The sequence below is a fragment of the Egretta garzetta genome, unplaced genomic scaffold, assembly GCF_000687185.1.
Source record: "Egretta garzetta isolate BGI_Z169 unplaced genomic scaffold, ASM68718v1 scaffold7, whole genome shotgun sequence".
Classification (NCBI taxonomy): domain Eukaryota; kingdom Metazoa; phylum Chordata; class Aves; order Pelecaniformes; family Ardeidae; genus Egretta; species Egretta garzetta.
The window spans coordinates 5,041,769-5,068,462 of NW_009260350.1; the positions used below are offsets into that span (position 1 = coordinate 5,041,769).

The following is a 26,694-nucleotide window of genomic DNA, read 5'->3' on the forward strand; positions in this document are numbered from 1 at the left end:
CAGCTCCGCTGCCCTTCTCTGGACACGCTCCAGCCCCTCCAGGTCCTTCGGGGAGGGAGGGCCCCAACCCTGACCCCAGCATTCGAGGGGCGGCCCCCCCAGTGCCCAGCACAGGGGCACGGTCCCTGCCCTGCTCCTGCTGGCCACAGCACTCCTGAGACAAGCCAGGATGCCCTTGGCCCTCTTGGCCACCTGGGCACACTGCTGGTTTGTATTCAGCTGCCTGTTGACCAACACCCCCAGGGCCTTTTCCGCTGGGCAGCTTTCCAGCCCCTCTTCCCCACGCCTGTAGCGTTGCGTGGGGTTGTTGTGACCCCAGGGCAGGACCTGGCCCTTGGCCTTGTTGAACCTCACCCAACTGGCCTGGGCCCATGGATCCAGCCTGGCCAGGTCACTTGTAGCCTGAAAAGGAAAAACTGAGCTGAACTGAACCAAATGTTGGATTAAATCCCAGAGCTCCGTAGGCACACCTGGCAAGCTTTACCTCTTTTATGCGATTATATGCTTCTTCCCTGAAGTGCTTGAATTTCCCATAGAAATGCCATTTCAAACACTGTAAACCTAGCTCTTTGGGTGCGCATTGGCTTGATGTTACTGAGTACAAAGGTGCAGCAAACTCCTCGGGCACCTCCAAGGATCTGGTAGGCTTCTTGGTACCTTTAATGCCTGCTGGTGCTTTCATGGTTACCACTGGTCACTAGAAGGAGCTGCTTCCTCCTGATCTTGTGACACCGTTTCTGTGTGTGATCAGTGCCGTTTCTGTCGGAGTGTGCTCGTGACTAATCGATGGGTAAGATCAAGCACCAGTAAGTGGGACATGCACTCAGCGGGAAGTGGTCCGGTTTATAGGTTTGACCTTTTTTATCCAGCTGTTTTGAGAAGATCCTTTTCAAGCTATAGTAACAGATGCAGTGTTTTGTAACAGCATTTACATTCACAGCTCAGTAGAAAATCTCTGTAGAAGACACAGGTAGAAAAAATTTAAAAGAAAAGCCTCGCGTAATGTAGCTGATGGTAATTACAACAGAAAGGCCTTTCGCCTCGCTCTCTTGCTGAAGCCTTCTCTTTGGATGTTTTGAAGTAGATGGCTATGAGCTGGGATGTAACAGTTCCAGTCACGCACAGTGTGAATCCTGCCACAAGGTGCTTCAAGGACAAGGGAATGCTGAAGAAAGTGCCCGGTCTCTGAAGCATCCCTCTCTTGCAGGAAGCCTGAGCGCCGCTCCTTCCGTGCCTACGCTGCTGTGCTTTATATCGATCCCAGAATGAGGATCTTCATAAATGGACACAAAGTACAAACCAAACGACTGTCCTGCTGCCTGTACAAGCCCAGGTATGTGCCGGACCCAAGGTCTGCAGACCTGTCGGACCTTTTGGGGTTTCCTTACAGAAAAGGTTTAGCACTTCACTCTCCAGGTGTATCCTGCGTAATTCCATGTTGAAGCCAGAGAAACAGATCATAAGAGAATGGGATGTGGTATTGATGTCATGGAAAAAAAGGTGGATAGTGGAAAATCTAATGCCTTTGAAAATCACATGAGTAATTTGTGCAGCTTGGCTCCCTTTCAGAGCAAACAAAGAAATGAAGATAGTCGTTCAAAGTGTCATATCCATACAAAACTGTTGGGTAACTGCTTTTTTTAAGTAGGGCAAGGAAATGTGTATGGTGGTTGGTTGGATTATTGCTGAAAAGAAACTTGACAGTGCGCTTTGAAACAGTTGCTTTGAAAATTAACTTTTATATACAGCTGGTCTAAGTTTGAATAGAGATTGAGAGATCCCTTTCCCGATCTTCCTTTTAAATTCCTTAAACAAAAAGTTTGCAAGAGAGCTAAGTGTGCTGCCAGTTGGCCCAATAGGGACTGGAAAGGACGTGAGGGGAAGGGAAAATGTGTATTTAAGTCTGCTCAAGGCAGTAGTGTTCTTCTGTCCCTGGGGGAACACCGGCTGCATTCTAGATACATTGACATGATTTGTCTTAATAAAACAGTAGTAACCCTCTGGAGTATTTGTGGATTGTTTTGCTGTAGCGTTTCGGAGAACAGCAGTGTTTCAGCCATATGGGCCTGCTGTTGGGTGGCTAAGTGCTATCTGATGTCACGCCACCGACTGCTGCCCTAACAGCCTGGCCAGTTTTCAATTTCCAGCACGGCTTGGCTGCCCAGCTCACACTTCCTCGGGTTCTTAAATGAAAATGTGTGAAGTAGTATCAGAAACTTGACCAGAGGCAAGAGAGGTTACATCCACTGCTCTCCCCTTGCTGACCAGCCAGCCTTTTCGTTGCAGAAGGCAGTTGGTAGGCGCAGCTGGACTTGCCCCGGTAAATCCTGGTTTGCTGGGTAGAGAATCTCTGAATTTCTGACTGCGTTTTACCTACATGTGAGTGCCATGCGCTGCCGCCTCTGATGCCACAGTCCAACAAAAAGCACTGTGGAGAAATGGCAGCGGAGGAGAGCGCGGGTTTCTGTCTCCTCAGAGACTCAAAGAGAGGAAGGTGGCCATCACTCTGGGATGGTGCTAGCGTTGTCATGGTAACGTAACATGGACCAGGTCACCCCAGATGCTCGCCTGCCTCAGTATCTTCTTTTTCAAGTGGTCACTAGTGAGTGACTGGGGAGGGATATAAGAATATTGTTCTATAGGACTGTTTTCTGTTGAAAAGACACTGGTTTAAACGATTTCAGCAGCAGCTCTTCTGGGTCCCTATCACCAATTTCGTATCTGCTTTTCATTGTTCTGGGAGAATAGTTGCAGCTGCAGAAGGAGAAATTTAAATTCTAACTGCCTACCAGTGGTAATTTGTGACCAAAGAATGATGTGGCACGGAGGGCAAGAAGGCCCAGCCACAGGATGGGTTATACTGGCCAATGAGATAAGAAATGCTGTGGTATTGTCTCATGACGATGCTTTCATGCCAAGTGCTTGGGGGCCGATTGTGGGAAGTGGAGCTGGTGCTGGGGCCTGAACCCTAGGCTGGGCTGAGGTGCCCATGCTGATGCTCACGGGACCAGTGCTGGTGCGGGTTTATCCAACAGCTCTGCTTGTGCCACGTCTTTGTAGAGTCCTTGCAGATCTGCTTGGGGCAACAGGCCAATAAAAATCCCCCGGCACTGTAAAGACATTTACACTTTTAAATCCCCACTCCTGCAGCAGAGTAGTAAAGACTGTGCAAGCAAGGCCGTCCTGTAGAGTGTGGTGAAGATTATCTTGGACTTGGGGCAGCTATCGTAGCCTTACCGGATCTTTCTGGAGAGCGCACAGACTGCTTTCCTCTGGTCTCAGACTCCTGACACCAGGTTTGGGCTCCAGAAGCAGCATGGCCATCAGGCTGAGCCACTGTGGGTTCTGAGAGCCAGCACAGGCCTTGGGGGTAGGTGCCCACACAGCCATGGACAGGCGGAGAAAGTGAATCTTTTACCTTCAGACACCTGACCAGAGCTTGGCCTGCTCTGGGTGGCTGTTTCCCGAGGGAAAGCCAGTAAATCAGTCCATTCTGAGAGGGGAATCGCTCTGCTTTTACAGCTGGAGGTGCTTTTTTCCTTTTTTCTCCCTGAACTGCTGAAAAGGGTTGCTTACGCCCTGGATTTTCCTGTTGGAGCTGGAGCTCACACATCCCCATTTAGCTGCTGGGCTTTGAGTGCCCTGCAGGTTGATAGGACTCCCCTGCACCGGTACAGCAACTCTGATTTGTCTGGGGGTGTGTGGGGTAGGGGACCACCGCTCAGGTGTTCCATTAGAGGACAGCTGATGCAGCAGCGATGCTCAGCTCTCGAGCACAGATGTGTTTTGCAGAGCCTCAGTAGCCCAGGCCAGGTAACTGTTGAACTTCCCTGGTCCAGCAAAGGGATGGGTAACAGGCAGTGAAGGTTCTCCTGTCCTGCAGCCCAAGGAGATGGTGTGCTGTGCATGATACGTACTTGTGGGCTCTTTGCTGGTCTTTGGGGAAGTGTCATGATGCTTGAGCCTAAACAGGTCCTAATTTTATTCATATCTTCCTGATAAAGGCCAGAGAACTGCTGTGGGGGAATGCCATACAGTAGTTGGTACAGAGGCACAGATGTCCATCCATATTGTTGGTTTTATAAGAAAGTCTGTTACAAACTAGCCTGGCATGCAAAGCATTGCCTGACTGGGAGCTGACAAATGACTCCTGATCACAGTCTTTTTACACGCCTCTTGTCAAACTTGGGGCCAGGTCTCCTTCTGTTTGAAGTGATGCTGTCATGCCTTAAGTTGGACATCGGTAGGTACAGCCACCAGCTTGTGTCTCTGCCCTCTGGTCTGCTCTCTAGGTCTGCTCGGGAGGATTGCTTGGGAGGTGGTGGCTCTCCTACAGGAGATTGCCTTCATCTTGGAAGGAAAAGCTTGTACAGTGGCTTGTCTGCAGATTCATTTGTTGGCATTAGAGAAAAAAGAATGGAAATCCATGGTGGGCTTTAGGGTATTTAAGTGCCTTTACTGAAGACTGAGGTTCTGGAGCCGTTGCGCTGTTCATCAGGAATAACAGCTTCTCTCCTGACCAGGTCACTTGTTTTCCTTTTGTCATCTTCCCTTTCTGGATGCCATTTCTGCAGGTGGAGGCTTCTCCCTGCCTTTCTGGAGCCTCTAATGTCCCAGTGGCAGGGGCAAGCTGGTGTTGTGCAGATCCCTCCCCAGTGTCTGCAGGTGCGATACCATGGTACCAGCCTCCCTGGGAATGGCAGGGGTCTCCTGGAAGATTGCTTCCATCCTTCCCTCCCGCAGTAGCTGTTTGAGCCTGTTCAGTGGCGTGGGCTGTGCAGATAGAAGTAGCCAGGCCATGTGCAAGGATATCCCTTCATGAGGGCACTCCATGGCAGTCATCATGAACATCTGAAGCTGGGAGAATGTGTCTTGCAGACTTCTTGTCTGTCTGACCTGTTCCCATATGGCTTTGCTGGATCTACTGTTCCAGACTGCTGGAAGAGGGGCTTTCCTGGCCGTGGCTGAAGTAATTTGGTATTGGAAAAGAGAGTGGAGCAGGAGGGCAAGCACGGTGATGGCTCGTGGTGCCTGTCTGGGACGTCCTTGCTTGCTTGGCTGCCTGTTGCGACAGGGGTGCTGTCCCTAAGGTCCCTATCAGGTACCGCCCTGCCTTAGAGGCTGGGTGTGTTGGGATAATTCAACATTACCCTGCCCCTCTTTTTTTTTTTTTTTGCCTCAGGAAAACCAGGCGGGATGTGGATGAGGTAATTTAATTATGCCAACATGTTGAAAGCAGTCTGGCTTTCAGAACGTGTTCTCTCTTGGCCCCACGTAGCTTTAATCGCCCTTCAGGAGATTTGAGTAGATGGCACCACCAAAAACTTGACTTTGCATCTCCTAATGTGGCTATTGCGTGATTTCTGGAGGAGTTAGTGCATGCCTGCCTTCCTCCCCAGTGAGGAGATCCTTATGAATAGCAGAAAATAAGTTAAGTAAATGCAGAAATGTATTTAAGTGGACTGTGCTTGTGGTGCAAATTTTCTGGGTTTGGGAACATAGGATTTCTGCTGGTGAGACTGTTTCTGACATCAGCATCGGCATCCATGTGTGCTCACCCACAAACATACATAAAACTAAAATGTTTTGTCTGTGCAAGATGATTTCCCATGGATCCTGATAGATCATCTACCATCTGGGGGGATCTTGGCTCCCATTGGGGTCTAGACGTGGTTCATCCAGTGTTAAGGATGTAAGGTTTGATTGAGCAACTTACATGTTTCTGCCTCTCTCTGTAAAAACAGCATTTCTAGCGGCTTGTGCTTCAGTAAAATGCTGGAGAGGTTTAATTTTTCATAAAAAAATTACTTGGGATGGGATTTTCCTCTCGCTACATCCAAAACCTTGGATGAGGTTTGAGTTCCTGCAGCCTCTGATCGTCGTTGGTGTCGTCTCCTCTTCCCCAGTTATGTGCCTGTGCGCAGAGGTGACGCATGCTCGGGGGCATCCGCCTTGGATGCTGTCAGTCAGGCTGCGATCTGCATTTGGCACGTGAGGGTATGGGAAAGGTGAAACGAGCCCCTGCAGCTCAAGCACAGTTCACAAGGTTGTCAGTCAGATGCATAGCATACAGAAACGTCCAGAAGCTTTAAAGCTGAAACATGAAGCTCCATTCAGAGCTGCTCTGCCACGGGGAGGCTTTGGGCCAGCCCTGCATGGACGTGGGCACTGTCAGACTGCGCCTCTGGACAGGCACTTGCAGGAGAAAGGAGGGGTTATTTATCTGTAATGGGAAGGTTTTGAGAAGCTTTCCATATATATTCACTCCTTTCTGCTTCTGAAGAAGTCACTCTTCTAAACCTTGGGACGTCCTCCAAGAATATGGATCTATTTCGCCCCCGCCAGCTAATGCAGAAGGGGGTATTGTGGTTGCAGCTACTACCAAAGCCATCTCTGACTTAAAAAGTTTTTGCCTAACTGCATCCAAAAATGCTCAGTTCCTGATAGGTAAACTCCTTCTCCGTTTATTGAATTTGTTGAGAAGATTAGAGTAGCGTGTGGAGACCTTATTCTCTCATACAGTGATGAAATCTTGGTTTGACCTTACTGCTGAGTTTGCTGATTAATAAGTTTTGATCATCACAGGATGTACAAATATACTTCAAACCGTTTCAAGACCCGTGCAGAGCAAGAGGTGAAGAAAGCAGAGCACATGGCGAGGATAGGTGAGTCTTCGGCGTATGCATGCGTCCTGATTTTGCTGTAGTGAAGGAAAGAACTGGACGAGGCTGCCTTGCCGGGTATGACCTGAACTGCTTGCTTCTGCGGTCATTACGGTTGCTCAGGGAATCAGCTGTCACAGCAACTACAGGTGACCCAGACTCACTTCCATGCAACGGAAGGAACATACACTGTTCTCTGAGACCGCTTCCCCTGGGAGCTGAGTTCCTGCCTCATGTGATGAGCTGTGCAATCCAGATCCCCAAGTGGGCAGGCGGACCCAGGAGAAAAGCGCCATTCTGGGGCAAGGTAGCGGTGAAGGACCATCAGCCGCTTTCCGTGTGTTTCTGAACCAAGGCTGAGTACTGCTCCAAGGTGTCTCGGTATCGCCATTGCCTCATTTCAAGAACTCTTACGAGGTTTGAAAAACAAACAAACAGAAAAGGTGAGGAGTTCCATGGGTGTCCAATACTGAAAATAATTTTCAATTATTAACGGCTGTGTTCTGCGCTGGGTGTTGGTCCAGAGCGTGTCGGTGTGTCCAGTGACCTGCTGGCAGTACCGTGGCTATGTTGTGCCCGTTCCCCGCCAGGCTGTCAGCGCAGGCTCTCACTGCCGCATGCTCGTTGTCCTGCTTGGGGTGTGTGGTTTTGCCCATTAGGGCCTCAACCCTCCGAGCAGTAACCGGGTTGTTCCCCGTCAGCTGTCCCTTCTCCGATGTCATTGTGCTAGCGGAGCAGGTTTGACCGGGGCCCTTCGGGGTCACTGCTGTATCCTTCCCTCTCGGCACAGCTGCATTTAGCCCGCCAGCTTTGACCATACAAGCTTGGATTTAAATGGACCGAGTGTTTGAAACAGTCTCTGAACTCCTGTGTTTTCACATTTGGCCAGGCTGTCTCTTGGTGGTGATGCTGGTCTCAGTGCAGTTCTGCTGGGCCTTGCTTGGTCAGCTGCTGTGAGCCTTGGAGTGTGCTTCTGTGGGAATTCGTGTAACGAAACTCAAATGTAACTTCTGCTTAGAAAGGAACGCTGATTTTTATTGTAACAGTCTAAGCTGACCATGCCCTTTTGCATTCCCCTGCCCACCCACACCAAAACCCCGCATTTCCCCAAGTAATGCTGACCGTGGCATGCAGGACAGGGCGTACCCATTGTCAAACACTGGCTGGATCCCTTCTGGCTGGCCACTGGGTGCTGAATTTTGGAGAGGTGCTTGGTAATCTCTAGGAGCCAATTGCTCTCCTGTCGTCTTCTTGCTTACCTCATCCTCCATAAATCTTCGGCAAGGTCGCTCCTCCGCTGTTGCGTTCCCTTGTTTTGGGCGTCTCACAGCTGCAGTTTCTCTCCCCGTTGAGAGGGCAGGGAGGGGGGTGGCTTGCAGAGGCGGGGGTGCAGGCCTGCTGCTTGCCATCATCCCTCAGCACGTAGTGGCCACATTTCCGGATCGTGTCTGTGCCTGTCAGCACTTGGCACTCCTAACCCGCGCTTTGTCATTTCTTCTAGTCATTTCGCATGTACACGCTTCCGTTCACACTTTATTTACGCCAGTCTATTTCCCTTAGAAACCCCTACAGCTCGTGAAGGCCGTGGTGCCGCTGCTCCTCTTTCAGAAATGGCCATGCTCGGAAGCGGGCACGGGGGGGTTGTGGTGGCAAGGCCAGCGTTGCATCTGCAGCACGCGCGCCTGAGTCGGGTGCTCGCAGGTGGCAGCTGCAGCTTCAGCTTTCCCCGCCCCAACCGGGCGTTACCGGCCGGTACCCATTTGTCCCCGTGGACCTGTCAGCCTGTGGGACGGAGGAAGATCGCTCGCTCAGTTAGTGCTTGTACGGCTGCGAGCAGAACAGGCTTCCGACCTGAAGGGGAACATGACGGGGTTGCAGCCAAGGTGCTTTTGGATGGAGAGCGTGCAGATGGCACTAATCTACCAAAGCACCTCGTGTCTCAATTTTAGGGAAGGATCTCCTTGCTGAAATTGAAATCTGTTGAATGAATTTTAAGCAATACGAGGGTGATGTATACCCCTTGCCAGGCAGTCTTGTTGGGAGTCTGGGAGAGAAGCACAAAGGGGAGTTTCTTGTAAGTGGTGAACTTTGTATGTGCAAGGACCAGGAGGAACGGTAGGTTTCCAGAACACTCTGTCCTGTTTTGTGCATAGCACAGATTTGTCTTTTTCCAGGCAAAATTTAGCAATTATCAAAGATAAAAGCATTTCTGAGAGTTGTCCTTTCCCTTTGTCTCTGCAAGAAAATTACCTCTTTGTAACTCCTTTTCAAGCTTTCACTGCCTTTGTGCTTCTGGGTGCAGCAGGCAGGGCTTCTTGCATCCTTACTCCTTCCAGTTCCTTGCTAACTTCTTCATGGATCCTTCCTTTAAACGTGCTTTTGCAGAGTTTAGCCCTGCTGGTCTGCTGGTGTTGGATGCGACCTCTGAGCACGTTTAGGAAGGCGTGCTGGTGGTGCTGCCACATAAGTAAGGGTTTATTTTGTACCTTTTTGTGTTACCTGTGTACCCTTGTACATGTTAGTCCAGCAAAGGCTTTCTGGAAATTGGTCTCCTCAGGTGAATGCCTTACGATCGCTGTCTGTACTGAATGGTTGACACCGTCCTTTTCCCTGTGTGTTTCAGCGGAGGAGAAGGCTCGTGAGGCGGAGAGTAAAGCCCGTGCCCTTGAGCTGCGCCTGGGAGGAGACCTCGCGCGGGAGTCCAGGGTGAGCCTTGTGCTTTGGCAGCGCCACATGCCTTAGGTGCTGAGGGATGGTTCAGAGCGGAGGCCCTGGAGCAGCACTGGTGGGTCAGCTCCCAGGGGTGGCACCCGGTGGTAGGTTAAGGAGCAGTTGGTACAGAGTTGTCAGCAGCCTTCAGGCAGCTCTGTGGTCCTATGGCCGCTGGATGTGCTTCAACATCTTTGTGTGGTTTCCAGCCCAAGTGGGAAGCGTGCTGACATTCCCCTGTCCACGACCTCCAATACACCTGGAGCGGGAAGGCAACCCCCAGGCACTTTGTTCTGTGTCACCCCCTGCAGAAGAGGCCAGGGGAATGTGGGGCATTTGAACAGAAATAAGATTAGGTGCTTTTTGGCTGTTCCCCGTCCCTGCCTGTGTAGCTGGCTCTGAAGCATTTGGGCAGGGGCTTTTGGAGGGGGGCTGTTTGCTTCCTCCTGGTGGGGCTGTGGCTGGGTGTGAGGGGGGGGCTTGCAGGGACGCAGGGGAGTCGGTAGGGGCCACCAACTTAATGTCACTGTGCTTCCTACTGGCATCTAATGGACACAGCAGTATCCAGGTACCCTGGCTGTTCCCTGTGCCTCCATTACCCTCTGGTTTCAGTTACCTTAGATGTTTATTTACATTTAAACGTTTTCTTCCAAGCAACTGCGTAGCTGCTTAAACAACTCAGTGCTGCCCTAAATGTAAAGGCATGCTGATGGTCACCCTCCACCGTTGGTGGATTCTTTGCATTTAAAACACTTCTGAGATCTTCTTGAAGGGGGAGAAGGCCACAAAAGTAAGTTAACTTCATGAATTCACAGCCATGGTTTTACTGTGCGATACCTGTTTGCAGGTGACGCTACGTCAAGTCCAAAACTCTGCAATAACCATGCGCCGGGAGGCTGATGTCAAGAAAAGGATCAAGGATGCAAAGCAGCGGTGAGTGCCAGGTGGTTCAAAGCTCTGATTTGCCCAGGCCGTTGGCTCCACGTGCTCCATGTCTCTTCTCTGCTTGTGTGGTGGAGGGAGCAGTTCAGCTCAAAGCTTAGATATCTGTGGTCGTCCTGCATGCCCTCGCTGTTAAGCCAAGGGGACTGAGTTTGCTTTTCTGGCTGCTGTTCCCTTCTTGCTGAAAGACATCCTTGGATTTCGCTTCTCTTTGTAGATGTTTACCTGGTTTTCATGTTGGCTTTTCTCACTCTTTCGCTTTTTCATCTGCAGGTGAGATTCAGGGAGGCAAACAAATGTTAGTGAGTTACGGCGAAATGGCCTTTAGAGTTGTAGAGACTTGCTGAGTTCTGTTGTAGTCAATGCTGTGGAATCTTGAGACATTGCTCTAACTTAGCTCTAGTTGCAATGACCTTCGTTATCCATGTGCTCGCAGGAATATTTCACTCTTGTATACAGTTTTTTTGCAAATTTGTCATATGCATTTCACAAATGAAGCTGTAACCAGAAACAAATGCTCTTAAAACAATTGCTGAGTCTGAGGAAGTTAGGGCTCTGTACATAGCCCACCTCCCTGCCACCTGGCTGTTCTGCGTGCTAGACTTGTTGCCAGAGAAAGATCTAATGCATCTTAAGATGCTAAAAATAAATAAATAAAGACAGTTTTAATTCAAAAGTGGCAGAGCTGTCATCTGAAGAATGTAGAAGCTCTTGGCAGAAGCTGTTTTCTTCAGCATCCATGCGTGGCCCGTCTTACAGTTCTTGGTTTTGATGACATTAGTGCACAATGTAAAGTTTGTGAATGGCCTTCTGGCCTTCCTGCCGACAGGCAAAATGCTTTTTCCTTTTAAAAAGCTGAACAACAAATAAATAACTTGGTCAATACAAGTCTGTTTGAACATAGCTCCTCTTTGCCCTTGGAAATGAGAGAGTCCAAGTTTTCTTCAGCAGTTCTTTCTGTTCAAATCTGAGGAGGTTTGTAGGCCACAAAGTGTAAACCAGCTGGTTTGGAAGAGTACCCCAATTGCAGATACGTCAAGGGTTATCTCTAGTCAGGTTTCAAATGTGTGATGATGAGGAAAAAGATGCACGTGACAGAGAGGCAGCAGCGGGGGAAGAGGCCTTTTGTCCAGGTTTCTGTGCCAGCTCAGCCACGTGTGTGCCCAGGCGAGAGCTGCCGGGTGCTCGGCCAGCTCTGGGCAGGTCTAGGGCTTCCCCCTGTCTCTGTGTTCGTCACCAGCCTTCAGAGACAGTTCAGAGGGTCAGGCTTTTCCATAAGCTTGTACTTGATCCAGAAAACAGAAGTTGTTCCTGAAAAATGTGTATAATAGGAAACCTTCTGTGTGCAACAACTTTTGTAGCCTCTTGGAGAACTCTGGAGTTACAGAGAATGTCCTTGGACAGTTTGCTGCTGCTTCTCCGGTGGTGGGTGCATCAGTGAAAGAAACGCTTTCTGGTTTCCAAAGCCTGTGCAAGGTCAGGTTATAAATCCAGCAGGTAGGACAGGTGATAAAGTCCTAGTAAGAAAAACCTGGGCTTTTGGGCCACCACTTAATTTTCCCTGGTTTGGATGATAATTTGGCTTCCTGTCCCCTCTGATAAAAATGAGGAGGTGTCCTGATTTTGTAAGGTGAGTGCATGTTGCTGCTTGAAATGAAAGCTCTGCATCCTTCTCCAGAAGTTAGAAAAAGGGAATTAATCCCTCAGGCGGGTGTTTTGCCACTCCTGCTGATGCTTTCAAATGGCAGTTGTCCACTGGATGAGCTCAGGCCAACAGGGTAACGTTCTGGCCCAGCTTCTGCGTGGGCAGTGTTCGAAACACCTCTTGGCAAAGGTTTAGGTTTAAAATTCTTGAAAGCTGCTGCTCCAGGTGTTTTCCTAATAACTTACGTTAAGAGTCCTCTGTTTTAAAGGAAGGTGTGTTACAGGGTACCTGTACATCTGTATGGGGAAGAGGATGGCTTTGAACAGAAAATGAACGTGAAATGCATCCATTCCAGGGATTGATTTCGAGATACTTGACCATTAAGGCAGACTGACATCTTATATCTGCAGATTATTATTGTGCAGTGCTCATGCACGCACAGCTCAGGTTCTGTTAATACCTGACACCAGCAGACAAACAACAGATCATTTTAAAGATTCCACTATCTTCCACTAACCGCTTAAGGAGAAGTCAAATTCCTAGCTGGGATAAAGCACAAAGTGCTAAGAATTTGATGTGGGAGGAAAAATAAGGGAGGTCAAAAATGAGAGGGGTGGGTAGGGCAGCGGTACAGACTATGCCTTGCAGTGGGTAACAGTTTGGACCTGACGCTTGGTGATACCTTCAGCCTGAAACTGAGGATCCTCGTTATGAAAAACCCTCAGCATGGATTTCATGGGAGCTGTGGAACCTACTGAATTCAGCCTTGTGAGAGAGCCGCAGTTCTGTCTGTGAGGCACTGGTACTGTGTTTGGTTTATAATGCAGAGATCTCAATCTCTTGAGGCTTTCTCGCAGTGCAGGAGGTACAATTCCTGATAATCAAAGGTTCAGATTCAGAAGACCCTATGTGCTCACAAACAGACCCCAGGCTAATTTCTGTTGAAGTTGTCTGTTGCGTAGATAAAGTAGGAATCGTGCAAATTGCTGTCCTGGCATTTCCAGACAAAATGCTCTGCTTGGGCTGTGTGTTGTGTCTTCCAGCTTTGAACTCAGACTAATAGCATTGTGAAACCTGTAATTACGAGAACTTCCCCAGAATCTGAGTATCAAGACTGTTGTTTTGTATCAAAATCTCAATTTCCATGCTTTATCTAGCATAGAGATCCACATCTGGAAAAAATAAACCAAAATTGCATTGGAGAGGACCAGTCCGTACTTACGAGTACTTTCATCAAACTAGTTAACTGTAAAGTTTTTGAACAAGCAGATCTGAAATAAAAACCGGAATCCATTCCTGAAGGAGAAAACACATCAAAATGAATAATTATCTGAACAGATACTGTCCAGCTGAAATTGCTGTCTATATTGCAAAGTTTTTGTATTTTGTTCATGTTTAGTTGTGATGCACATTCAACAAATGCTTCCTGGTTGTTAGAAATAGCAGATGACAGGCCAGGCAAACCCAGTGAACCCAGAACGGCCCAAGATGCTGGGCTTCGGTACCCTCTGTCTAATGACAGCAAATATTCAGTTTTATTCTCAATGTCTCTGAGGCTCTGCTTCATCTCTTGCAGGGCACTGAAGGAACCCAAAGAACTGAACTTTATCTTTGGTGTGAATATTGAGCAGCGTGAATTGGATGGCATGTTCATCTATAACTGCAGTCGACTGATAAAGATGTATGAGAAGGTGGGCCCCCAGCTGGAGGGTGGCATGTGAGTTCCTGGAGATTTTTCAGCAACCTTTTTGCTTAAGCCTGGCATATTCCTATGTATAACTTAGGCTGTGCAATAACCTTGTTCTGCATTAATTGTCCTTCACAAGCATGAGGCTTACTCATATTGTCAGCCTTTCGTTTGGATTCTGGCAAATGAATTATATTTAATATTGCCCAGTATTCCCCTGGTTTCTTGGTAGAGAGTTGTCTACATGGATTTTGGCTGTACCTGCAGCAGTAGGAGGCTTTTGTGCTCAATGCTGGCATCTGAGGCGTACGAATCCTGGCAGCAATGCTGCCTCGATCTAAGCAGGGAGAATAGGTCTTGAAAGCAAATCCCAATATTGGAGCCCACCTTACTTTTTGCATGCTGGCTGGAATCTGATTTAGCAAGCTGATAAATGAAACCCAGTGCTGCTGCAGGAAGGGTGGGTGAGTTGGTGTGTATGTGTAACCTGCTATTTTCAATATTGTTCCTCTGAACAAGACCTGGTAGTTTAATGCTGTTTGTGTGTCCCTCTTCCAGGGCATGTGGTGGAGTGGTGGGTGTGGTGGATGTGCCCTACTTGGTTCTGGAGCCAACCCATAATAAACAAGACTTCGCTGACGCCAAGGAGTATCGGCACTTGCTGAAGGCCATGGGAGAGCATTTGGCTCAGTATTGGAAGGATGTTGCTATAGGTAATGAAGCTTTACAGTTTCCAGGAGCTGGAAGGGGGAACTTCGGTGGCTGGAAGGCAGCGAAGGGGGAGGGCAGCCAAGAGTGCGGGTGGTGATTTTTGTAGTAACGGCTCCATACTGAGCGGGGGCTTGTTTTGTTTTTTGGTTTTTTTTTTTTCAGCCCAGAGAGGCATCATCAAGTTCTGGGATGAATTTGGTTATTTGTCAGCAAACTGGAACCAGCCTCCATCTGGTGAACTGCGCTACAAACGCCGGAGAGCCATGGAGATCCCTACCACAATTCAGTGCGGTGCGTCTGACCAGGCTGCAGTTAGGAGGCTGGTCCTCTCTGAGGAATCAGGAAGGGAATCCTGGCTGTGGTTGGGGAGCAGCTAAAGGGATGGGAGATTTGAGATGAGCTTCGCTATCATTATCCCCTTCTAGGGCACATCTCCTCCTGTGAGTGGCCTTTTTCTGCACATCATGGTACACTTAGACACCTTGGCACAAGGTTCCTTTCCTGCACAATTCACTAACCGTGATGTTCTTCAGGTGCCCTTACAGAATGAAGCCGGTGTGACCAGTAGCAGTGTTGAGAATGGGCTTAGAAATGTCACATGAACTGGAACTGGCCAAAGCCACCCATCCCAACACTAGAATAAGATCTGAAACTTCCCCGTAGGCAAAGGAAAGTGGCCAAGTAATTTGTGTTCTGATGCACTGGTCTGCTAATCGGATCTAGGTGTGAACACAGAAGGCAGCCATTTGCAGTCGACTTCCAAATTTAATGTGAGTTCTCTTCTGTGCACCTCTAAAGCTGAAGTGCTTACTGGGGCTAGAGAGATCTCAACACAACCACTTTGCCTCTGGTAGAGGGACACCAAGCTCATTTTCCCCACAGGACTTGGAGGTGAGGATGTAGCAAGAAATGTGAGGCCAGCCTTGTGTTTTTCTTGGCAAAACTTGATTTTTTTTTTTTTTTTAAGCTGTTGATTTCCTGGTAGGCCAGCAATGCTCTTGAAGCCTATATCTGCCTTCCTGTTTCATCTAAAATTTATTAGATTATTATTTTTTGTTTAGTGGATAAATCGCTGACTTGTTTTGTGTTGATATCAGTAAGAGACAGACTGGCTTCCAAGACGAGCAGTGATTTCAGGACTGGCTATTCAGTGCGGTTTGTACCTGCTGCCATTGCAGCAGCGAGTGGGAGGTCCTCCAGGATCAGCTGAGGCCAGGCTTCATCAGGTTCTTATTACGGGTGCCTTGTACAAGATTTTGTGAGCATGAAGCAAGAAGTGACTCAGTACAACCTGTGGCTGTCTCACTTGTTTTTTTGGCCACTAGTCTTCTTGTTGCTGGAAATCGGTGTGGTCCTTGGGTGTTAAATGAGCTTGAGAAGTACTATGGAAAAAAATGATTTTGTGGCTTAGGCTGTGTATTTCTGACTTGCAAAGTGTTTGTCTAACAGATGTATGTCTGAAATGGCGGACTCTCCCATTCCAGCTGAGTTCAGTGGAGAAGAATTACCCTGATAGCTGGGTATGCTCCATGAACCCCGATCCTGAACAAGACAGGTAAGAAGCAGTTGATACAAAGACTTTTCTGCAGCGTGCCTTATCCACATGCGGGGGCTTTTTTCCTGGTCATCTGTTGTTTGAGAACAGCTGGAAGGATAGGCCGTAATTCTGTACCTTTAAGCTGTGCTCACAGTCTGTAGAAAAAGTAGTGAAGGAGGAGGTATTTGGAGCTGACATGTTGGTGGGCATTTGTGCAATACACAGCTTTCAGAGTGCACCCTCAGCCAGTTTGCAGATGACACCAAACTGGGAGGAGTGGCTGATATGCCAGGGGGTCTTGCATCCATCCAGAGGAACATGGGCAGGCTGGAGAAACAGGCGGGCAGGAACCTCAGGAGGTTCAGCCAGGAGAAGCGCAAAGTCCTGCCCTTGAGGAGGAACATCCCCAGGCACCAGCCTGGAGCAGGGAGGCTCAAGGGATTCTCATCAACGTATATAAATACGTGAAGGCAGGCTGCAAAGAGGACAGAGCCTGGCTCTTCCCTGTGGTGCCCAGTGGCAGGAGCAGAGGCCGTGGGCACAAGCCAGCACCCAGGAGGCTCCATCTGAAGATCAGGAAACCCTTTTTCCCTGTGAGGGTGGCCGAGCCCCGGCACAGGCTGCCCAGGGAGGCTGTGGAGTCTCCATCCTTGGCGATACTCCAGGATGTGGTCCTGGGAAGTCAGTTCCGGGTGGCCCTGCCTGACGAGCGGTTTGGACCAGGTGACCTCGAGAGGCCCCTCCAACCTCAACCAGTGATTTGGTGAAATTAAGTTTATGGTTTTTCTGCACTGCCATAGGAAATGTGATTGTTGCCTTAGTTGATGCATGTTAATTTAAATGTAGAGAGCATAAGACAGAAATTGAGGAACAGTCGTAAGCGCGGGCTGGGAGCGATTTGCGTTCCGTGGGGTCTGTGCAGTTGTCTTTTATCGCTACTGTAGATCCAACCTATTAGATATGCAAGCTACAGCCACACCCAAGAGCTGTGGTGAGCCCAGGAATGACATTTTGCACACTTGAGGGAGCAATGTGTTGATTCATTTACTGGCGGTGTCTTTCACAGATATAAAATTTAGGTAGAATCTGGTCATGTGTTTGAATGAGGAAAGCAATTGCTCCAGGCTGCTGCTGCTCTGCAGAGAAAGGCGCTGCTAGAAGCTGACTCTGGTCTCTGTTCTGTAAGGAGAGAGTTGCTGAGCTGTAATTCAGCTCAGTGCTTAAAGACAAGGCGAATGAATCCAGGTGGTAACTTGTAATTAGAATAAAAATTTTAACATTTGTGGCTGAAAGGGCTACAAAGAAGTGTTGATGTTGATATTTGGAAAGTATTGATTATCTGGCTTCTTCCCTTTGGCACTTGTCATTGGAAGAATACTGATGCTGACTTCCTTGTTGCTCCATGTGTTTGTGCCCTGGTGTGGAGCTGCGAAGAGTGTGGTTGTGCTGAGGATATCCCCTGGCTGAACTGCTGGGGCAGGGCCAAATCTGCCAGCCCGCAAAGAGGCTGCTGCACCACCAGCCCCCCAGGTGGAAGCAGTAGCAAGGCTGGGCATGTATTGCTGGTAGACACAGGCACAAACACAGACAGACCACGCGTGTATGCACGTCCAGCCTCTCAGGTAGTGGGCATACAGGCGCAGCACTAATGCAGACCACACCAGCAGCCTCATCCTTGTCCCTCTTGGCTGATCAGGATGAAGGGTCCTGTCCCTCTGGTTACTTGCTCTGGGATAGCTGAACCCTGAGGCCTGCAGCCCCAGAGGGTGAGGGGTACAGACCTCCTCATGCGGATGCAGACAGTGTGTACACACTGCAGACCTTGGGCACTCTCTCTGTCCCATAGCAGATCTGGATCCTTGCTCTTCCCAGGTGCCTCCTGCCTAGAGGCACCCACAGCTCTGCCTACACCCCCATACCCATCTACAGCAGTCGGGCAGGACTCCCCAGTCACTCCAGTAGTGAGCTCCCGCAGGCTCGCCCTTAGACCTTGCTCCCAGGCCACCTCGCTGGCTCATCTGGCCTGACGTTTACTGTCAATCACACATTCATCCAGCCCGACATTTGCTGTCAATCACACATTTGTCTGGCCTGACATTTGCTGTCAATCACACATTCATATGCATGCCCACAATCACTGCAGCGGATGGCACCCAGGCACGGTGGCCCCTGTGACCAGTGGTCCCACTCCAGCCGGTGGCCCTCAGACCCCCATACATACATGTGCACACAGAACAGAGCCCCTCACCCAGGAAAATAGAGATGGAGTTCAATACAAAGACAAGTGAACTGACCAGCCAACTCTTTATGTACAACTGGCCCTCTTAAGCTTTTTATTTCTCTGTTCTCCTATGTTTGTTCTTCAAGTCATCTCAGTCCCTTCCTTTACCTGCTTTTGGTTCCTCCCATCGGTCCCAAAGACGTTTCGGAGAGCCACTCCCATTGACTGGACACTGGGGCTGAGGCTGCCCTGGGACAGCCCTGGCAGGAGCCCAGATGGGGTCTCTGTTCCTCTCAGTGTACCCAATGTGCATTCCCTGAGCTGCCTTTGGGGCTCTGGGCTTGTGTGGGAATGGGCCTTGGATGGGCTTGTGGCTGCTGGCATGGCATGGGAGTAGCCAGGGAAAGGTCTTACTCGGGCTCCCCGGCCTGCCTTTGTCTTTGTGTTCTTTTGTATATGTGCAGATGAGCTTTGTTATCGTGTGACCCAACAGGAACTTGATTTACTAATGAAAGAATTTAAATTTTATATTTGCAGTACCTTGAAAATTCGAAGGGGTTTGGCTGCATTCCATGTGAGAACACGTTGGGATGATGGTTGGAGCGAGTTCAGAGCCTGTCCGCAGCGTGCCCATGCATGGTGGTGTCCCACGCCCCCCTTGCAGGGAGGTGGGAAAGGGCAGATGGGGCGCTTTGGGAAGATGATCCAAGCTTCTGGTCATACCCACTTCTTCAAAAGGGATCTCAGGAGCCTTATTCTGGGAGGATAAATAACTCTAGAATGTTGTGGGTTGAGCAGGCTCACGCGCACTCCCCAGCAGTTGTGCTCTTCTGTGCGAGGCAGAAGGCTCTCTGCAGGAGTTGCCCTCGCGCTCCTCTGCCTGGGCTGGTGTCAGTACAAAGTGGGGCCTCTCTGCAGCCACTGCCCCTCTGAACTCCGCTTCCCGGTGCTTTGCTGCCTGATGCTTCTTGCTGTGCCCTTGTGCCATGGGTTTGGATACCTTCACCTCTGTGTCTTGACCGTGTGCCCCAGCGGTTCCATTCCAGGTGTTTGTACTGTCTGAGGGAAGACTGAGGATTTGGGAAGCATTGCTGTTGCCACCGCGGGTGGGGGGCCTCAGGCTTGTGTGCCACGAGGGCCTACGCAGAATCTCATCCAGCCAAGTTGAAGTTCAGACTCTCCTGGCATCAGAAGGACCGCGTGGTGGTTCTGGTGGCCTCGGTGTTGCCTGCCTGTGTTGTGTCCATATTGGCACTGAGCTGTTCCCCATCCTTCTGATTTGTCCACCTAGACCTCAGTTTCTGCTGATGGCATCTTGTCCCGGGTCATGGGAACTGAATGCCCTTCTCCATCTCTGTCATGTAAAGCAGCCACCCCTCCGAGGCCACGGTCCCTGTGGAGGTCAGCACTAAGCTCCCTGACACAGAGAAGGCAGTGTGTCTGTGTCACGCTTCAGTGTCAGGCTTGCTCTCCTCCCCTTTCCTACCTAAAATCCAGCTGGGTCCCAGATGGTGTTTGGACTCGTGGCTGAAACACCAGCTGAAGGTGGCTCAAAGCTCCTTGAGCATCACCAGAGTCTTGGTGCTGAGTTGCAGACTATGCTGACTATGAATGTAATTCCTTTTTCTGACTCGGTGCCTCTCATGATGCAGTCGCTGGTTCTGACTCAGGAGGACTCTTAATTTTTTCCTGTTGGCAGGACTAACGGGTGCTTTGACACTTCACCGAGCTGTAAGACACAGCTTAACAATGTTTTCAGCCTCAATGCACGCAGTGGCTTAGGAGGTGGCATTTCTCTGCTGGGAAACTTGCGTATGGTGCCGCTTGTTTGGCTTTGCCTTTGGGAGTTGCAGCTTTTGTCAGGCAGTCGGTTTGCAGTGACGACAGACACTTTCTCAGCTCTCTGAAAAACGCCCCTGCCGTGCTTCAGCTGAGGAGGGGCTGATAGAGAAACTGCTGCTTGTGCTCCTTTCTCCCAACAAAGGTGATCACAGTATGTATCTCACAAACTAGGAGGTAGCCCATCAGTTGGCAAGTTCAGGATCAAAGATCTTGATAAAACCATCCCTCATCAGCCTCTTGGAGCTCTGTGACCCATGACGACAGCGGGGTCCTCCCGTTATCTGTAAGGCTTACGCTTGCGGGAAGTTTTTAATGGCTTGGCTCCAAGGCGGCGTAGGAGTGGGCTGGATCTCCTGCGTTCTGCAAGAGTTGTCTTGGTGGTGCTCCCTTCCGATCTCACATCATCCCTGTACGGCTTTGCCTTGCCCTGCCCTGGTGTCTCTGTCCATGTCTTGGTGCCGTGACAGAAGATGAGCCTGGGAAGTCCTCAGTCCCCTCTTCCTCTGGCTCCCGATGGCCAACTGCTTGGCCAGTTTGAAGGTGATGCCAGTCCACTTTCATGTACTTCCTACCTGTGCTTTCCTCCTCTCAAGGGCTCTTCCAGGATTCTGCATCTGAGGGGACCTGAGGAAGCAGGATACTTGCCCCTGCTTTGTGGGCCATAAGCCGAACAGGATGGGGAAAGCAAATGGTTAAGGGATACTGCAAAGGAAAAATGTGGCCTTGGGCAGCAAGGCGAAGTGCGTCTTCTGTTGGAGGGCTTGTGTACACAATGGCTTAATCACGGCTTGCTGGCCATAAGCTTTCCTTTCTGAATGGAAAGGAAGTCTGCAAAAAGAGGAATTGATATGAAGACATAAGTTGATAGGAAGGAAAATTGCTGTGAAATCCAGCGTAGAAAACCAGTCGCAGCCGTTCCTAAGCTTTGCTGAGCTCCTGGGCTCTGAATTGGTAATTCCCAGAATAAACGGCTTGGTTTTTAACAAATGTGCTTTTGATCCTTAAATCGTATGTGTGTTTCCCAAGGAGAAAACCACTGGTTTTGAGATTGTGGCCAGCGTGGAAAGGAAAGTGGTTTTGCTGCTGCCTTTGGGATGGGATGTGGGGACAGCGCTGTTTGCGTGAGACAGTGTAGGTCCTGCTGTCCTTGCTGAGGCTGTCTTTCATTCCCCGTGTGCTAGATGTGAAGCTGCAGAGCAGAAGCAGAAGGTGCCACTGGGAACTCTGAAGAAAGACTTGAAATCGCAGGAGGAAAAGCAGAAACAACTGTCAGAGAAAATCCGCCAGCAGCAGGAGAAGCTGGAAGCTCTGCAGGTGAATCTGGAGGTCTCCAGCTGAGCACAGCAGGTTTGAGGGAGCTCTGGTGCCGATGGCTGATGCAGAGGCAGGGCTGGCTTGGCCTCAGAGGCCACCTGCACTCCTTGGCGGAGTAGGGGTTGTTTTAGTAGCAGCAGACAGGCGTCTTGGCTTGCATTTCCTTTTCTGCTAAGAAAATGGGAGTGTTTGGATGAAGGGCTGTCTCTTGAAGGGCACAGAACACACCTTCCTGTAACTGTTGATTTCAAACTGGAAGACTGTTTTCTGGGCTGGGTTCAGGCAGGCCTTGACAGCTTTTAAAGATGGCTTTTCTGATTTCTTTCTTTTTTTTTTTTAATAGAAAACCACCCCAATTCGGTCTCAAGCTGACTTAAAGAAACTGCCTCTGGAAGTGACCACCCGACCTGCAGGGGAGGTAAATGAGACGCTGCTGTAGGCGTTGTACTCTGCTGTGCTACCCTTGGCTGTTCTGAAAAGCAGTGCCCGACCCTTCCATCCTTTCCCTGTACCCTCATTTGTTTCAGAACACCCAGTCACAGACCCGACCTCAGCGCCCACGATCTCCTCCTTTACCTGACGTCATCAAGAACGCTCCCAGCAGACCACCACCACCCACGCCTCTCCCCAAGTCCGTCGGTCAGCTGAAAAAGAGCTCTTCAGCTTGGCCAAATATCAGCACTCCCAAACTGGCAAGCATGCTCTCCAAGGAGGAGGCCAGCACTTCCAGGACCCACCAGCACACTGTGGCAGCTGGGAAGTCTAACAGCACTTTAAAAACTCTTGCCAAACCAGGTGCAACAACGAAAGCACCCTCTGCTGTCCTGCAGAACCCCAAAAGCTCTTGTGAGACACCCAGTGCAAAAGCTGCCAAGGTGCCAGCACTAAAGAAATCTGCCACTGTCAAATGCCCACAGGTGAGACTCGATGGGATGAAAACTGCCAGCTCCTTACCTGCTGCTCTGCGTAGCCTGTCTTGCTCTGTCCCATGGGATTTGCACTGAAGTCCCTGTGCAGGACAAGACAACTTTTACTTTACTTTTGGGTTAGGGCACCATTCTACACTCCTCATGAGGACTCATTTCATCTCTTTCCTGTTAGACTAGGCTGTTTCCCCAGAAAAAAAAGAATGTGGAGTGGCGGGGTGAGCATTTGCATGATTATGCAGCACCTGCTAAGACCTTCTGGAAAAGCTGATTAACTGTCAGATGAAACGCTGGGTGCTGGATGAAATACTGAAATACCGGATGCTTTTTTAAACTTGGCTGAAAGAAGTTTTTGGTGGGCAGCATGCTGGAATTACAGCTAGAGCTTGTTTGTTTCCTACAGGCCTCCACTGCTCGGAAGAGGCCCTCGAACATCACAGAGGATGGGTCTGAGGAGGAGGGGGAGCTCAAGAAGGAGAAGACAAAAAGGGGCAAATTTGTGGCAGTGAAAGAAGAGAAGAAGGATTCCAGTGAGGTGGTGGTAGAGGTGAGAGTGCGCTGTTCCCCCAGCAGAAGGTATCTGCCAAGTGTTTATAATCTTGTTGGGAGGCAGCTAATCTGAGCTCTCTCTGCTCACAGCTCACAGACAGTGCTGGGGAAGAAGAGCTGGCAGAACTGAAGAAAGCTCAGAAAGGTGAGAAATGAACCCTTGGGCTGCCTCTGGTATCCAGCACAGTGGAGGAGAACTGTTGCAGAGCTGGACTCGCTAGTTAAACGTGTGATTTCATTAATGAGCTTTTTAAAATAGGAATTAGTGTAAATTTGGGTCCCAAACTCCACATGAAACATTTTGGCCAGGAATCTCTTGATTAGACAAGAGGCACTTGTGGTGTGGGGAGATCTGCAGTCTGAGGGCTGCGTCACGTTAATGGGTGTGATGCTTGGCTGCATGGTGTAGAGTGTTGCCATGCTCACCCTTCCTAGCGGAATGGATCGTGGAGCTATGTTAGCTGGGAAGTGCTGAGGATGGTATCTAGACCTGCTGCACTGCTGTGAGGGAAGAGGGGCCGAGAGACCCCCAGGAAAGATGACAGCCAGGACGGTATTGCATCTTTTGCCAGAGCAGGGCCTTTCTTCAGCTTGTCCCCAGGGAGCTGCCTGGAAAGTGACCCACTAGGAACACGTGGCAGGTTGTCCTAGCGGCCAGCATGGCCTGGAAAGCCAATGTCAAACAGCCCGGAGTGCAGGAGAAACCTTCTGTCTGAAAATGCCATATTATTTCCTTGCATCTTAATGTCCCTAGGTCAGAGTTGAACCGTATGGCAGTAGTGGTTTTATGGCTTATATACCATTTGAAGGAATTGTCACAGGTTTAGGTTTGCTCCCCCCCAAGGGTGGCTGTCCTCTAGGGCTCATGCAGAACGTGCTCTCCAGCCTCTGAATGTTTGCAAACGTCTTCCCTGTCATTCTCCTTGCAGATAAAGGGCTGCACGTGGAAGTGCGTGTGAACAAAGAGTGGTTCACAGGCCGTGTCACAGCTGTGGAAATGGGCAAGCATGCAGTACGCTGGAAGGTGAAGTTTGATTATGTTCCTACAGATACCACGCCAAGGGATCGCTGGTAACTATCTCTAGCTACTGGATTTTGGAGGCTTGTTTTGCTTTCAGGAGGAGCATCCCATTTTACTCCCATAGATGCTGAATATGTTGCTGTCACATCAGGGAACGCAAGTGTGCTCAGGACTGTCCTGCTGCTCTGTAAGGAATGAGCTGACAGACTCCCTGCAGCCTGCCCATCACTGCAATGGGATGTTCCTGTGGAGGCAGCTGCAGTGTAAAGTAGAGGTCTCGGCTGAGTACAGGTTCTGAGGAAGCTGTTCACAGTGTTTTCAGGTATGGCAAATGCAGGAAAAGAGACCTGACTTCCCCTTCCTATCTTTTTCAGGGTAGAGAAGGGCAGTGAGGATGTGAGGCTGATGAAGCCTCCTTCTCCTGAGTACCAGGCTCCAGACATGCAGCAGGAAGAGGAGGTGGTTGTGGCTGAACCTTCTACCTCAGACTGTGTCAGGATTGAGCCAGACACCACCGGACCCAGCAGCAGCCAAGAAACAGTGGACTTACTAGTCCAGATCCTTCGGTGGGTTCACTGCAGTTCTTGGGAGCTTCTGCAGTCAGATTGCTCTGGTCTTTTAATCTCCCAATTCTGGCTTTGTGTTTTTCTTTCCTGCATAGAAATTGTTTGCGGTACTTCTTACCTCCGAATTTTCCTATCTCCAAGAAGGAGCTGAGTTCCATGAGCTCAGAAGGGTTGTTGGCATTTCCCTTGGTGAGTTCAGTATTTCTAGAAAAGTAAGTCTGGGGTTTTCCCCACACGCATTCCATTCTTACGGCAGGCATGCATCCTGTTGATGCAAGATCACACTCTTCAAAAAGTTATTTGGATCCTTAGCAGACTAATGTAGCTGAGAGAGGAGGAGAGCCTCTGAAATGTGCTGTGGGTCTTTTGACAGTTGTTGTCTGAGGATTTTTTTAATTACCACTCATCTGCGTGGGAAAGCTGTTGGGTGCTACTATCCCAACTTCTCATCCGCTGCCATTAAGCTTTTAAAAAAGAGAGGCCAGGTTGGAGGTTTGTAGAAATAAGCTGTAGGCACAGCTGTTTGTTTTGCCCCCAGCCTTATGAACATAACTTATGCAGGGGCGGTCTTAAAACAGGAGAGAACATGGAAGCCTCTCCTTCACCCCCCCCGCTTCTCCAAGTGAGCAGGCTGAGGGCATGCAGGGCTCTTGGTGTGGCCTCCCTTCATCTGAGCAAGGGGCAGACGGGGCTGAGCCTGCACCAGTATCGGCCTGCTGGCATTGGAAGGTCCCAGTGCAGGCTGAAATGCGGAGAAATGGTACTGGCTTCTCTGACTTCTCTCTTCCCTGACTTAGCCCAAAGGGAGACCTTGTCAGGAGGTTTCTGTAGGTGACAAAAGCCACCTGCGGATGACCAGATGGCAAAAGCTGCTGCCTATTTGGTAGTCTTCAGAGTGCCCTACTCCCTCACTTGCAGTGTTCGTATTGGCAGCCCCTCTTGTCTCTTCCTCCTTTCCCTCTCTCAATTCAGGCACCTGCTGGAATTCCCAGTCCTGCTGCTTCCGCAGGATGCGCTGGCCTTGTCTGGAGTTTTCTGCCAGTGCAGATGCTCCTGCCTTGCTGTTACAAGCTGTGTTGTCTGGGTGGTCTATGCTAAGGAAACTCATTGCGTGCAGAGGCTGTTGGATCCTTCTACACCATGGCTATGGTTTTAGGCTTTTTAAAACACGCTGCATCCTTAATCTGAATTCAGGCAGCTTTTGTTGCAGCTCTGGTCTCTGAGGAATGTGAAAACCCGTGGGATTTTTGTGCTGCCTGCAGTAGGCAAATCAGAAATGTATGTGAGCATGGTAATGACCACAGGCAGGGCATGCGGGGGCTGGTGGTGTTTGGCCATGGGGTGCCAGTAGCTGGATTCTTCTACAAGATGCTTGGCGCTCAGTGTTTCTTCTCAACGTGCCGTCTGTTGTGTTTTGTCTTCTACAGAAAGAATATTTCAAACAGTATGAGGTAGGTCTACAGAACTTGTGCAATTCATATCAGACACGCGCCGACGCCCGGGCCAAAGCCTGCGAGGAAAACCTGCGCAACGCAGAGAGAAAGCTGAGGGAAACGGAGGAGAAACTGCAGAAGCTGAGGACTAACATCGTGGCCCTTCTGCAGAAAGTGCAGGAGGTGGGTGAGGGAGGGATGCAGAACCAGAGCCGCCCCATAAGTAGCAGCCTTCCCCCGGGCTCAGGCCCCTCCAGGCACTTGAGATGTTTTAGTCCAGCATTTAACTAGGCTTCAGCTCTTTCTCAGTTGGTGCAGCCTGGGCTTGGACCATCAGAAGCAGCTGAGTGTGCAGCTGCTGCCACTGCCCACCCCTTAGGGTCCAGACCTCGGGGGGGCCCGGTGGGTGTTGGTTCTCAGCGATGGATTTTTCATGGCATGGACATAGTGCACAGCTTCTGTTTGTTCTCTGCTATGAAGCACGGGGCTGCAGGAGAATTTCCCTGGGCATAGGCAGTGCTGTGCAGGGAATTTCTGCCCTGTTGGGCAGAGAAGTGGTGCTAGGTTCTGAACCCTAGGTACAGACATGCAAACCTTTAAACAAATAATACTTAATATAAAAAAATGTATGGTGAAATCTACTTATTAATTACATTATTAAATAGTAAGTTAAAGTAGCAAATGCATATTTAAATAAAAGCTTTAAACAAATAAACTTTAAATAAAAAACCTACTTTAAATAAAATGAAGACCACCGAATGGAAAAGCGAGTGGAAGCAGGTGGAAGCAGTTGCTTTCTATGAGGACAATGTGTGTTTAAAGCTAAAAAAACCCAAAACCCTCTGACTTGACCCTGCTCAGCACAGTAAATGCATTGCTCGAGTGCACGGTCAGCGTCGGGTGCTGAGGGGTTTCCAGGCGTTGTCCAT

The 26,694-nt window shown here is 49.7% G+C and overlaps 1 protein-coding gene across 2 annotated transcripts in view; it reads left to right on the plus strand.

Moving 5' to 3' along the window:
• Positions 1 to 26,694, plus strand: part of MORC2 (MORC family CW-type zinc finger 2) — a 41,159-nt gene that overhangs the window by 13,616 nt on the left and 849 nt on the right. For both annotated transcript variants that reach the window (XM_035898373.1, XM_035898374.1), the window contains 17 exons: positions 1,208 to 1,333; positions 6,586 to 6,665; positions 9,286 to 9,368; positions 10,219 to 10,304; positions 13,535 to 13,675; positions 14,204 to 14,358; positions 14,519 to 14,647; positions 15,806 to 15,911; positions 21,138 to 21,270; positions 21,614 to 21,688; positions 21,798 to 22,187; positions 22,600 to 22,743; positions 22,836 to 22,890; positions 23,675 to 23,816; positions 24,141 to 24,332; positions 24,428 to 24,521; positions 25,760 to 25,948. In XM_035898373.1, the coding sequence (XP_035754266.1) occupies positions 1,208 to 1,333; positions 6,586 to 6,665; positions 9,286 to 9,368; positions 10,219 to 10,304; positions 13,535 to 13,675; positions 14,204 to 14,358; positions 14,519 to 14,647; positions 15,806 to 15,911; positions 21,138 to 21,270; positions 21,614 to 21,688; positions 21,798 to 22,187; positions 22,600 to 22,743; positions 22,836 to 22,890; positions 23,675 to 23,816; positions 24,141 to 24,332; positions 24,428 to 24,521; positions 25,760 to 25,948 (2,320 nt within the window). The remainder of the gene's footprint in view (positions 1 to 1,207; positions 1,334 to 6,585; positions 6,666 to 9,285; positions 9,369 to 10,218; positions 10,305 to 13,534; positions 13,676 to 14,203; positions 14,359 to 14,518; positions 14,648 to 15,805; positions 15,912 to 21,137; positions 21,271 to 21,613; positions 21,689 to 21,797; positions 22,188 to 22,599; positions 22,744 to 22,835; positions 22,891 to 23,674; positions 23,817 to 24,140; positions 24,333 to 24,427; positions 24,522 to 25,759; positions 25,949 to 26,694) is intronic.